This window comes from Ranitomeya imitator, chromosome 1 (assembly GCF_032444005.1).
Source record: "Ranitomeya imitator isolate aRanImi1 chromosome 1, aRanImi1.pri, whole genome shotgun sequence".
Classification (NCBI taxonomy): Eukaryota; Metazoa; Chordata; class Amphibia; order Anura; family Dendrobatidae; genus Ranitomeya; species Ranitomeya imitator.
Window position 1 is genome coordinate 343,983,476 of NC_091282.1, and position 13,699 is coordinate 343,997,174.

The window sequence follows — 13,699 nt, forward strand, 5'->3', positions numbered from 1 at the left end:
TTCACAAATTAGAGAAACATCACATGATTTTTCGAACAGTGCCAATACTTTTGTCCACCCCCTTTTTTATGTTTGGTGTGGAATAATATCCAATTTGGCTTTAGGACCATTCTTTTTGTGTTTTTTCATTTAAGACAAATTAAATGAAGATAATACCAAATAATTTGCGTTTGCAATCATTTTCAGGAAGAAAATGAGTATTATCTGACAGAATTGCAGGGGTGTCAATACTTTTGGCCATGACTGTATGTGTGTGTGTGTGTGTGTGTGTGTGTGTGTGTGTGTGTGTGTGTGTGTGTGTGTGTGTGTGTGTGTATACATACACATATATATACACACATACATATACACACACACACATATACACACACATACATATATATATACATATATACACATATACATATACACATACACATATATATATACATATATACACATATATATATACATATATACACATATATATACACATATATACATACATATATACACATATATACATACATACACATATATACATACATACATATATATATATTATATACATACACACACATACAATAATGAACTTACAATCCAATATATATTCGTTTACTATATTATTTCCAATAGCCGTAAAAAGGAGAGGAGACTAGCTAATGTTAGGCTCAACCTGTTCTTACGACATTGGTAAAATCGTATACTCATATTCCATTAAGACAGTCATCAATTTGTTTCTATATTTCTCTTACTGCTTGGTTTGAAATTGAATAGTCCTTTTATGCTGCCCGACAATTGTATAATTTATACATGGATATTAATTGCATAAAAAAGTTGTAAGTTGGCAAATGGTTTTATTTCCACTGTACTTAATGTAACCCTTTGTGTGAAATATTGACTAAAATATGAAATTTCTCAACATTTGATCAGGTTCTATTACTCGATATGTATATAAAATATATTTAGATTGCACATGCTACCACTTTCCTCCTTTTGCATCCTCATGGTCCATGCTTTATAAATTGAATGAATGAACAGAAATAATCAGAAAACCACAGCAGACAATGACTGACCTAGGTGCTGCCGGCAGGTCTGGGCATACATCTGGAGCCGAGCATGGTTGTCCATGTCCTCGCTGGCTGACTCCTCACTCAATCCTTCACTTGTAGAGCAGCCAACCTTCATTATTCCATCACACAAAACTTTACAGATTGGCCTGTGCTGGCCTAGGCGGCACATCTGTAATATCAAAAAAGAAGCTTAAGTTTAAATTATGGCTTTCATTAAAAAGAAAAAGAAAACTAAGAGAAATTCAGTTTGCCAAAGTAACAGAAACTTACTATTTATCAAATTGACTTAATGACCTAGATAGAGCAATAAGATTTGGCTTTTAAATATTGACTAAATAATGTAAATGAATCAGGCTGATAGTTGTTTAAGCCTGCCCCAAACACAGTTAACTTGAATGTAGAGCAGCCTAGTCGCCCTTGTTTGGTCAATATGTTTCATACTTACAGACAGACCTTTCTGGTCATTTCCATGGAGGACACATTATTTTTCCATTAAAACAAAAGAATGAAATAATACATTATACTCCAACATGTGATTTGGGGGTTTTATTTATTGAAATACGTGTATATTTGGGTAAAATAATTTTTTAATTGGGTTTTATTAAAAATGTTTAACCATTCCCGTAGAATGTAAATCCGCAAGGACAGGGGCCTCTCCCCTCTGTACCAGTCTGTCATTGTAAATTTGTTTATTGTTAACAATATCTATAACCCTGTACGTAACCCCTGTTCTCATGTACAGCACCATGGAATTAATGGTGCTATATAAATAAATAATAATAATTCCCATAAATTGCAGGCTGATCACTTCCGTTCAGTGTAAAATCTTTCAGATGAGCTCTTAAAGGTCTGTCTGTTACTCACCCTAGTTTCTTTCCCAAATCCAAATCTAAGTTGCCATCTTCACAACTAAATAAATAAATGTAAATCAAAGGGATTTCAGCACTATGAGCATTCGGGAGAGAATAGTGAGGGGTTGCTGACTGCTTGTCTGGTGGATTCAACACTGAACAAGACTGAGCAGCCTGCAATGCATGTACAGAAGGCAAACCATTGACTATTTTTAATTGAACAAAATTATAAGAATCCATTTTACCCCCTCAAAAATGTTTTCTTCAAAAAAATTAAATAATAATACTTCCAAAATGAACATAGACTTCAGGGCTTACCTCATACACTGCGCTCAAGTCACTAAAGAAGGCTTTTGCTCCATCTAATAAGGCTGGATTTTCTGGACACAATACCAAATATCCTACATCCCGCTGTCCACCATATGGCTCGAGAAGCAGACGCTCCCAGAACGGGAGAGAGAAAGGAGCTATGGTAAGATAGTCTTTGTCATAGCCAACTAAAAGGTTGGGTATGGGCAGTGGCTCTGGAGATTCTTCAGATCCTGAGAATAGAAAAAGTAGAAATACCAATTAATATTGTATATATGCATCAAAAAGAAAACTAATCTTAAAGGGAATCTGTCACACCAAAAATCGTATCTGAGCTGTGTCCACCGGTATCAGGGGCTTATCTACAGCATTCTGTAATGCTGTAGATAAGACCCGGGATGTATCCTGAAAGATGAGAAAAAGAGGTTATATTATACTCACCCAGGGGCGGGGTCCCGCTGCAGTCCCGGTCCGATGGGCATCGCGGTCCGGTCCCTCCCATCTTCTTACGATGACGTCCTCTTCTTGTCTTCTTGCCGCGGCTCCAGCGTACTTTGTCTGCCCTGTTGAGGGCAGAGCAAAGTACTGCAGTGCGCAGGCGCTGGGCCTCTCTGACCTTTCCCGGCACCTGCGCACTGCAGTAATTTACTCTGCCCTCATCAGGGCAGACAAAGTACGCCTGCACCAGAGCCGCAGCGTGAATACAAGAAGAGGACGTCATCGAATTAAGATAGGAGGCACCGGACCGGACCGCGATGCCCATCGGACCAAATCGCAGCGGGACCGCCCCTGGGTGAGTATAATATAACCTTTATTTCTCATCATTCAGGATACATCGGGGGCTTGTCTACAGCATTACAGAATGCGGTAGATAAGCCCCTGATGCCAGTGGGCTTAGCTCAGATACGATTTTTGGGGTGACAGACTCCCTTTAATGGCTGGCAAACTTTCACAGCAACATAATATTCTACACATAATTCTTCCCCTTCAGGATGCCATATAAGGATTTGAAGAACTATAGTAAATTTATGCAACGACAACAAAAAGTTAATCATGGGAATGTGTTACTTGCCATTTACTCATATACACTAAATCAGCGTGCACTTTGCATAAGAGGAAATGCAGCGTTAGAGAAGGCCACATACATACAAGCATTCACACATATGCCTCCAGCTGCAGACTGGCCTAAAACCCAGGGTGTATTTGGAAGCAGATGGTCAGCTGCAAGAATTACTTTTCTGAAAAGGAGCTCAACCAATCCTGGGGGGGAAAGAAGAAAAGTCCAAAGGGAACCCTATCAGCAATTTACATACGGAAGTAACAGTAAGGATGTAGAGGCGCATGTACTCACAATAACAACCTTTTATTGGCGAAATCAGATGTGCTAGTTATTGGGAGACCAGTAAAAACAAAGGCACAAAAAATGGAAACAAAATTATAAAAACAAGTATGTAGATAAATACGGTAATCAATAAGTAAAAGCTACCATATATATAGGACAGTCATAGATAAATAACGGACAATTGGAAATTGCCAAACGAAAAGAAACGAGAAACCGACCAAAAAGTCCAAAAAAATATATTTTTATTTCTTACATAAAATTAAAAATCAGGACAAACACAATGGGACATAAATGCACAAGTATAATCACCAGATATAATAAAAATAGTCTAAAAAGAGTAGAAAAAAAGTTGCAAGGACACACATCCACATATAGTAAGTACAAATAATCCAAAACCAAAATGCTAAAGGATGAGTGAAGCAAAAAGGACAAAAGACAAAATGTGCTAATTTGCATTACATACTGCGTGATGGTGAAAATAATGAATAAAAAAGGTAATGCAACAAAGAGTGCCAAATATCCATGCAATAAATATAAAAAGTGCCAAGTGCAAAGATAGGGATTTTTGGTTCTTACCATAAAATCTCTTTCTTGGAGCCTTCATTGGGGGACACAGGTAACCATGGGTGTATGCTGCTGCCACTAGGAGGCTGACACTATGCAAATAGCGAAGCGTTAATGCCTCCTCAGCAATATACACCCTCCGACAGGCACAATGCAACTCAGTTTGATGCTAAAGCAGTCGTAGGATTAAGTATAAGGAACTCAATCTATGTACCAACCCAAAACAACGGCATGTTGGCCAACACGGTACAAAATAAAAGGGAGGGTGCGGTGTCCCCCAATGAAGGCTCCAAGAAAGAGATTTTACGGTAAGAACAAAAAATCCCTCTTTCTTTCTCGCTTCATTGGGGGACACAGGTAACCATGGGACGTCCAAAAGCAGTCCCAAGGGTGGGAAAAAAAATAGTCAGAGAAAAGACGACTTAGGTCGGCCGGTGGGAAACCGCCGCCTGCAGTCTATTCCTACCCAGGCCTGCATCCGCAAAAACCTGAGTATGCACCTTGCAGAACCTTACTAAGGTGTGAAGGGACGACCAGGTTGCAGCTTTGCAAACCTGCAAAGCAGAAGCCTGGTGACGAACGGCCCAAGAAGCTCCCACAGCCCGGGTAGAGTGAGCCCTCACCTCGGGAGGAGGCTGTTTATCCCGAACGTGGTATGCCTCCAGAACCGCTGAACGAATCCAACGAGGAATAGTGGATTTTAAAGCTGGGAGCCCTTTTCGACAACCTACAGAGAAGATTACCAGAGGATCAGACTGGCGAAAAGAAGCAGTTCTGGAAAGATAAGACTCGGATAGCCCCGACCAAATCCAGCTTGTGGAGAGATTTCTCCAAGTGATGGACCGGGGAAGGGCACAAGGAAAAACGATGTCCTCGATGTGAAAAGGCGAAATTACTTTTGGTAGAAAGGAAGGAACAGGCCCCGCAGGACTTCTTTGTCCTGGTCCAGAATTAGGAAAGGAGAACGGCAGGATAATGCCGCTAACTCGGACACCCTTATAATCGAGGTGATGGCGACCAGGAAGGCCACCTTCCAAGATAGGAGAGAAAAGGAAATGTCCTGGATTGGTTCAAAAGGCGCGCGTTGGAGGGCGCAGAGAACGAGGTTGAGATCCCATGGCTCAACCGGGGAATGACAAGGAGGTGCTATGTGGGCAACACCTTGGAGGAAGGTCCTGACTTGTGGAAGGGAAGCTAGGTCCCTTTGGAAAAGGATGGACAGGGTGGAGACGTGGCCCTTTAAAGTACTCAAAGAAAGGCCCGAATCGAGACCCGCTTGAAGGAAGCCAAGGACTGAAGGAAGGGAAAAAAACCATAGGGAACAAGCGGTTGTCGTCGCACCATCGGAAAAAGGCCTTCCAACATCTATGATAGATGTGAGAAGAAGCCGGTTTCCTAGCTTTTATCATGGTCTGTATGACGCTGTGAGAAAAACCTGCGTTCTATAGGATCGCGGCCTCAACAGCCATACCACTAAATTCAGAGACCGAGAATTCAGGTGGAAGAGGGGCCCCTGCGATAAAAGATCCGGACGGTCTGGGAGTCTCTAGGGGGCGTCCGACACCATGTTTACTAGCTCCGCGTACCAGGCCCTGCGAGGCCAATCTGGAGCTATTAAGAGAAAGGGGACCCTCTCTGCCTTTATCTTTTTTACGACCCTTGGGATCTAGGGAAGAGGAGGAAAAAGATAGGGCATGTGGAACGGGGCCTCGGGGATCACCAGGGCGTCGCCACTGACGGCCATTGGGTCCCGAGACCTGGCTACTAGGGTTGAGCGACCTTGACCTTTTTACAGTCGAGCCGTGTTTCGCGAAACCCGACTATCTTAGAAGTCGAGTCGAGTGGAATCGGCCGATTATCGCGAAAAGTCGGGTATCGCCCGAAACACGAAACCCAATGCAAGTCAATGGGGGAGCATAGTCGGCAGTGAGTGGAGGCCAGGAAAACACCTACACTGCCCATTTTAATGGCAAAAACATCCATTCTTGTTAAAGAAGCTTGTCAATCGTAATTTACCTTATAATAATTGGAAGGCATTTGAAATTGGGGGTCATTTGGCTAAAGTTGTGGGGGGTAGGGCTGGTTCAAGTAATTAGCGGGCCCAGTAAATCTGGACCACGTCACGGCAGTGGAGCAGGGAGAGGTAAGTATTTAAACTTTGAAAGTGCTGTGATCCTGAGCAAGCAGGGGGGGTCCACTCGTTGGCATTGGCACAGGGCCCCTCAAAGTACAGCGGTGTGTTTGCACGGCGGGGGCGCCTCCCACCGGCAGCAACACTTTTGCGTACTATGAGAGGCCCTGTGCCAGTGACGTCGCCAACTAGTATTCCTCCCCCCACCTGATGAAGGAACCTGCACTTTCATCTGCACCTTCCTCTTTGTCCCCGTGTAAGGTGGTATGGTATGCGGGAAGAGGAACCTGACTTTCAGCAGGGTCACAAACTTGCTGTGTAGCGTGCACGGGGAATTTTGCGTTATGGGTCAATGTACCAGCAGACTCATCTATCACTGGCTGGGCAATGGGCAGGATGAGGAGGAAACACAGATATAGGCCCAAAGAATAAAGTGGGCTAAATGCAGTTCAAAATTGGTAACACAGGACTAACCAGGGGGCATTGCAGTGGAGGACAACTGGAATGAGAGGCTGACACAGAGAGTAGGCCCAAATCAGTAAGTAGTCGACATGCAGTTCAAAATTGGCAACCGTAGTAAACAGGCGGCCCAGCTTTGTTCAGTTGAGGAGAACAGCAAGGAGTGGCAGACACCGATAGTAGGCCCCAACCCAACTAGTAGGCCAAATGCAGTCTAACATTAACAACTACTTAACAAGAGCCTGAAAATGGAATTTCAGGACAGGAAACCAGGAGAACAGCAAGGAGTGGCAGACACCGATAGTAGGCCCCAAACCAACTAGTACGCCAAATGCAGTTGTTCCATTTAACTACAATTTAATGAGAGCCTGAAGATAGAAGTTCAGGAAAGGCAACCTGGAGAACACCTTGGAGTGGAACACACCATCTCTCTACACCCCATACCCAATTTGCAGGCCTAATGCAGTGTAGTTTTCAACAACTACTAAACGAGAGTCGGAAGATCGAAGCAATGTGGACGAAACCTGGGGAACACCTTGGAGTGTAACACACCGTCTCTCTACACCCCATACCCAATTTGTAGGCCTAATGCAGTGTAGTTTTCTACAACTACTAAACGAGAGTCGGAAGACCGAAGCAATGTGGACGAAACCTGGGGAACACCTTGGAGTGGAACACACCGTCTCTCTACACCCCATACCCAATTTGTAGGCCTAATGCAGTGTAGTTTTCTACAACTACTAAACGAGAGCATGAAGATCAAAGCAATGGAGAGGAAACCTGGGGAACACCTTGGAGTGGAACACACCATCTCTCTACACCCCATACCCAATTTGTAGGCCTAATGCAGCGTAGTTTCCAACAACTACTAAACGAGAGCATGAAGATCGAAGCTCAGGAAAGGCAACCTGGAGAACACCTTGGAGTGGAACACACCATCTCTCTACACCCCATACCCAATTTGTAGGCCTAATGCAGCGTAGTTTCCAACAACTACTAAACGAGAGCATGAAGATTGAAGCTCAGGAAAGGCAACCTGGAGAACACCTTGGAGTGGAACACACCATCTCTCTACACCCCATCCCCAATTTGTAGGCCTAATGCAGTGTAGTTTCCAACAACTACTAAACGAGAGCATGAAGATTGAAGCAATGGAGAGGAAACCTGGGGAACACCTTGGGGAGGCAGACACCGTTAGTAGGCCCTACCAAAGTTGTACACCCAATGCAGTTTTAAAATTCCTAGAGGCTGAAAACAAGACTATTGACGCTCAGATTTTTTCAAAGGAACACAGCTGAATTGAGTGGCGCAGACAGACACAGGTAGTAGGACTCAAACCAAAAATGTGGCTCACTGCAGCAGAAAAAAGTTACAGGGGTACACAAGCTGCAGTGCTCTGGGCAGTGGAGGACAATTTCAAAAGTGAACCGCAGACAGACTTTGTACGCCTACTATTAAAAAAAGGATGCTCTATGCAATTATAAATAGGTTCTAGGGGTACACGGGCAGCAGTGGTGTGGTCAGTGGAGGCCTAGTGGAAGGAGTGACCGCAGACAGGCATCGAAGGTCTAAAATAATAACACATGGCTGTAGGCAATTTTAAATTGGTTCCAGGGGTACACGGGCAGCAGTGGCCTGGTCAGTGTAGTAGTAGTAGAAAGAACGGACCGCAGACAGGCATCGAAGGCCTAAAATAAAAAAATTGGGCTGGCTGTAGGCAATTTTAAATTGGTTCCAGGGGTACACGGGCAGCAGTGGTGTGGTCAGTGGAGGCATATTGTAAGGAGTGACCGCAGACAGGCATCGAAGGCCTAAAATAATAGCACATGGCTGTAGGCAATTTTAAATTGGTTCCAGGGGTACACGGGCAGCAGTGGTGTGGTCAGTGGAGGCCTAGTGGAAGGAGTGACCGCAGACAGGCATCGAAGGCCTAAAATAAAAAAATTGGGCTGGCTGTAGGCAATTTTAAATTGGTTCCAGGGGTACACGGGCAGCAGTGGTGTGGTCAGTGGAGGCCTAGTGGAAGGAGTGACCGCAGACAGGCATCGAAGGCCTAAAATAATAACACATGGCTGTAGGCAATTTTAAATTGGTTCCAGGGGTACACTGGCAGCAGTGGCCTGGTCAGTGTAGTAGTAGTAGAAAGAACGGACCGCAGACAGGCATCGAAGGCCTAAAATAAAAAAATTGGGCTGGCTGTAGGCAATTTTAAATTGGTTCCAGGGGTACACGGGCAGCAGTGGTGTGGTCAGTGGAGGCCTAGTGGAAGGAGTGACCGCAGACAGGCATCGAAGGCCTAAAATAAAAAAATTGGGCTGGCTGTAGGCAATTTTAAATTGGTTCCAGGGGTACACGGGCAGCAGTGGTGTGGTCAGTGGAGGCCTAGTGGAAGGAGTGACCGCAGACAGGCATCGAAGGCCTAAAATAATAACACATGGCTGTAGGCAATTTTAAATTGGTTCCAGGGGTACACGGGCAGCAGTGGCCTGGTCAGTGTAGTAGTAGTAGAAAGAACGGACCGCAGACAGGCATCGAAGGCCTAAAATAAAAAAATTGGGCTGGCTGTAGGCAATTTTAAATTGGTTCCAGGGGTACACGGGCAGCAGTGGCCTGGTCAGTGTAGTAGTAGTAGAAAGAACGGACCGCAGACAGGCATCGAAGGCCTAAAATAAAAAAATTGGACTGGCTGTAGGCAATTTTAAATTGGTTCCAGGGGTACACGGGCAGCAGTGGTGTGGTCAGTGGAGGCATATTGTAAGGAGTGACCGCAGACAGGCATCGAAGGCCTAAAATAATAACACATGGCTGTAGGCAATTTTAAATTGGTTCCAGGGGTACACGGGCAGCAGTGGTGTGGTCAGTGGAGGCCTAGTGGAAGGAGTGACCGCAGACAGGCATCGAAGGCCTAAAATAAAAAAATTGGGCTGGCTGTAGGCAATTTTAAATTGGTTCCAGGGGTACACGGGCAGCAGTGGTGTGGTCAGTGGAGGCCTAGTGGAAGGAGTGACCGCAGACAGGCATCGAAGGCCTAAAATAATAACACATGGCTGTAGGCAATTTTAAATTGGTTCCAGGGGTACACGGGCAGCAGTGGCCTGGTCAGTGTAGTAGTAGTAGAAAGAACGGACCGCAGACAGGCATCGAAGGCCTAAAATAAAAAAATTGGGCTGGCTGTAGGCAATTTTAAATTGGTTCCAGGGGTACACGGGCAGCAGTGGCCTGGTCAGTGTAGTAGTAGTAGAAAGAACGGACCGCAGACAGGCATCGAAGGCCTAAAATAAAAAAATTGGGCTGGCTGTAGGCAATTTTAAATTGGTTCCAGGGGTACACGGGCAGCAGTGGTGTGGTCAGTGGAGGCCTAGTGGAAGGAGTGACCGCAGACAGGCATCGAAGGCCTAAAATAAAAAAATTGGGCTGGCTGTAGGCAATTTTAAATTGGTTCCAGGGGTACACGGGCAGCAGTGGTGTGGTCAGTGGAGGCCTAGTGGAAGGAGTGACCGCAGACAGGCATCGAAGGCCTAAAATAATAACACATGGCTGTAGGCAATTTTAAATTGGTTCCAGGGGTACACGGGCAGCAGTGGCCTGGTCAGTATAGTAGTAGTAGAAAGAACGGACCGCAGACAGGCATCGAAGGCCTAAAATAAAAAAATTGGGCTGGCTGTAGGCAATTTTAAATTGGTTCCAGGGGTACACGGGCAGCAGTGGCCTGGTCAGTGTAGTAGTAGTAGAAAGAACGGACCGCAGACAGGCATCGAAGGCCTAAAATAAAAAAATTGGGCTGGCTGTAGGCAATTTTAAATTGGTTCCAGGGGTACACGGGCAGCAGTGGTGTGGTCAGTGGAGGCATATTGTAAGGAGTGACCGCAGACAGGCATCGAAGGCCTAAAATTATAACACATGGCTGTAGGCAATTTTAAATTGGTTCCAGGGGTACACGGGCAGCAGTGGTGTGGTCAGTGGAGGCCTAGTGGAAGGAGTGACCGCAGACAGGCATCGAAGGCCTAAAATAAAAAAATTGGGCTGGCTGTAGGCAATTTTAAATTGGTTCCAGGGGTACACGGGCAGCAGTGGTGTGGTCAGTGGAGGCCTAGTGGAAGGAGTGACCGCAGACAGGCATCGAAGGCCTAAAATAATAACACATGGCTGTAGGCAATTTTAAATTGGTTCCAGGGGTACACGGGCAGCAGTGGCCTGGTCAGTGTAGTAGTAGTAGAAAGAACGGACCGCAGACAGGCATCGAAGGCCTAAAATAAAAAAATTGGGCTGGCTGTAGGCAATTTTAAATTGGTTCCAGGGGTACACGGGCAGCAGTGGCCTGGTCAGTGTAGTAGTAGTAGAAAGAACGGACCGCAGACAGGCATCGAAGGCCTAAAATAAAAAAATTGGACTGGCTGTAGGCAATTTTAAATTGGTTCCAGGGGTACACGGGCAGCAGTGGTGTGGTCAGTGGAGGCATATTGTAAGGAGTGACCGCAGACAGGCATCGAAGGCCTAAAATAATAACACATGGCTGTAGGCAATTTTAAATTGGTTCCAGGGGTACACGGGCAGCAGTGGTGTGGTCAGTGGAGGCCTAGTGGAAGGAGTGACCGCAGACAGGCATCGAAGGCCTAAAATAAAAAAATTGGGCTGGCTGTAGGCAATTTTAAATTGGTTCCAGGGGTACACGGGCAGCAGTGGTGTGGTCAGTGGAGGCCTAGTGGAAGGAGTGACCGCAGACAGGCATCGAAGGCCTAAAATAATAACACATGGCTGTAGGCAATTTTAAATTGGTTCCAGGGGTACACGGGCAGCAGTGGCCTGGTCAGTGTAGTAGTAGTAGAAAGAACGGACCGCAGACAGGCATCGAAGGCCTAAAATAAAAAAATTGGGCTGGCTGTAGGCAATTTTAAATTGGTTCCAGGGGTACACGGGCAGCAGTGGCCTGGTCAGTGTAGTAGTAGTAGAAAGAACGGACCGCAGACAGGCATCGAAGGCCTAAAATAAAAAAATTGGGCTGGCTGTAGGCAATTTTAAATTGGTTCCAGGGGTACACGGGCAGCAGTGGTGTGGTCAGTGGAGGCCTAGTGGAAGGAGTGACCGCAGACAGGCATCGAAGGCCTAAAATAAAAAAATTGGGCTGGCTGTAGGCAATTTTAAATTGGTTCCAGGGGTACACGGGCAGCAGTGGTGTGGTCAGTGGAGGCCTAGTGGAAGGAGTGACCGCAGACAGGCATCGAAGGCCTAAAATAATAACACATGGCTGTAGGCAATTTTAAATTGGTTCCAGGGGTACACGGGCAGCAGTGGCCTGGTCAGTATAGTAGTAGTAGAAAGAACGGACCGCAGACAGGCATCGAAGGCCTAAAATAAAAAAATTGGGCTGGCTGTAGGCAATTTTAAATTGGTTCCAGGGGTACACGGGCAGCAGTGGCCTGGTCAGTGTAGTAGTAGTAGAAAGAACGGACCGCAGACAGGCATCGAAGGCCTAAAATAAAAAAATTGGGCTGGCTGTAGGCAATTTTAAATTGGTTCCAGGGGTACACGGGCAGCAGTGGTGTGGTCAGTGGAGGCATATTGTAAGGAGTGACCGCAGACAGGCATCGAAGGCCTAAAATTATAACACATGGCTGTAGGCAATTTTAAATTGGTTCCAGGGGTACACGGGCAGCAGTGGTGTGGTCAGTGGAGGCCTAGTGGAAGGAGTGACCGCAGACAGGCATCGAAGGCCTAAAATAAAAAAATTGGGCTGGCTGTAGGCAATTTTAAATTGGTTCCAGGGGTACACGGGCAGCAGTGGTGTGGTCAGTGGAGGCCTAGTGGAAGGAGTGACCGCAGACAGGCATCGAAGGCCTAAAATAATAACACATGGCTGTAGGCAATTTTAAATTGGTTCCAGGGGTACACGGGCAGCAGTGGCCTGGTCAGTGTAGTAGTAGTAGAAAGAACGGACCGCAGACAGGCATCGAAGGCCTAAAATAAAAAAATTGGGCTGGCTGTAGGCAATTTTAAATTGGTTCCAGGGGTACACGGGCAGCAGTGGTGTGGTCAGTGGAGGCATATTGTAAGGAGTGACCGCAGACAGGCATCGAAGGCCTAAAATAATAACACATGGCTGTAGGCAATTTTAAATTGGTTCCAGGGGTACTCGGGCAGCAGTGGTGTAGTCAGTGGAGGCCTAGTGGAAGGAGTGATCGCAGACAGGCATCGAAGGCCTAAAATAAAAAAATTGGGCTGGCTGTAGGCAATTTTAAATTGGTTCCAGGGGTACACGGGCAGCAGTGGTGTGGTCAGTGGAGGCATAGTGGAAGGAGTGACCGCAGACAGGCTTCGAAGGCCTAACATAACAAAAATGTCAATACAATGGTATTGTCAGTGGCAGGCATTGAAGGATGTCAGCACATAGACTAAACATTGGTGGAGCTGTGAGATAATTTTGCAAGTGGTAGAGCACTGTTTGAGCTGGGGGGGGGGGGGGAGGAACTGTCTTGTGGCCGGCGGTACAGGCCCAGGGCCCCTCATATTACAACGGTGTGTCTGACGTTGGGTGCGCACCACCACCGCCAGAGACACTTTATTGTACTAGGAGGGACCCAGTGGCAGTGCCGTCGACCAAAAGCGGGCTCACCCACCTCTTCAGACAAACTGCACTCTCACGGGTGCTGTCGCCAAGTGTCGATACCACGGCCCCGTGTGGGGAGTTTGGCCATTTAGTGAGGTGTAAACATGTCGTATGCTGGACAATCAGGTGCAGAAAATTACGAGATTGGAAAAGGCATTCAGAATAGTCCACAGGCAAGACCTTTTCATAGGAAAGCTAGGTGTCAGCCGGGCAAGGTGGGGCAAAAGATTTCGAAATCCAGTTGTGGTTCATTTTAATGAAGGTTAGATCATCTACATTTTGGGTAGCCAGACGAGTCCTTTTTTCTGTTAGTATTGAACCTGCAGCACTGAATACTCTTTGATAGGACACTAGCTGCCGGGCAAGCAAGCTCCTGCAATGCATATT

The 13,699-nt window shown here is 45.9% G+C and overlaps 1 protein-coding gene across 1 annotated transcript in view; it reads right to left on the bottom strand.

Moving 5' to 3' along the window:
* MED13L (mediator complex subunit 13L) overlaps window positions 1–13,699 on the bottom strand; it is a 210,554-nt gene that overhangs the window by 34,289 nt on the left and 162,566 nt on the right. The window contains exons 19-20 of the mRNA XM_069759849.1: window positions 2,222–2,445; window positions 1,056–1,221 (exon numbers count right to left, since the gene is read on the bottom strand). Coding sequence (XP_069615950.1) covers window positions 1,056–1,221; window positions 2,222–2,445 — 390 coding nt within the window. The remainder of the gene's footprint in view (window positions 1–1,055; window positions 1,222–2,221; window positions 2,446–13,699) is intronic.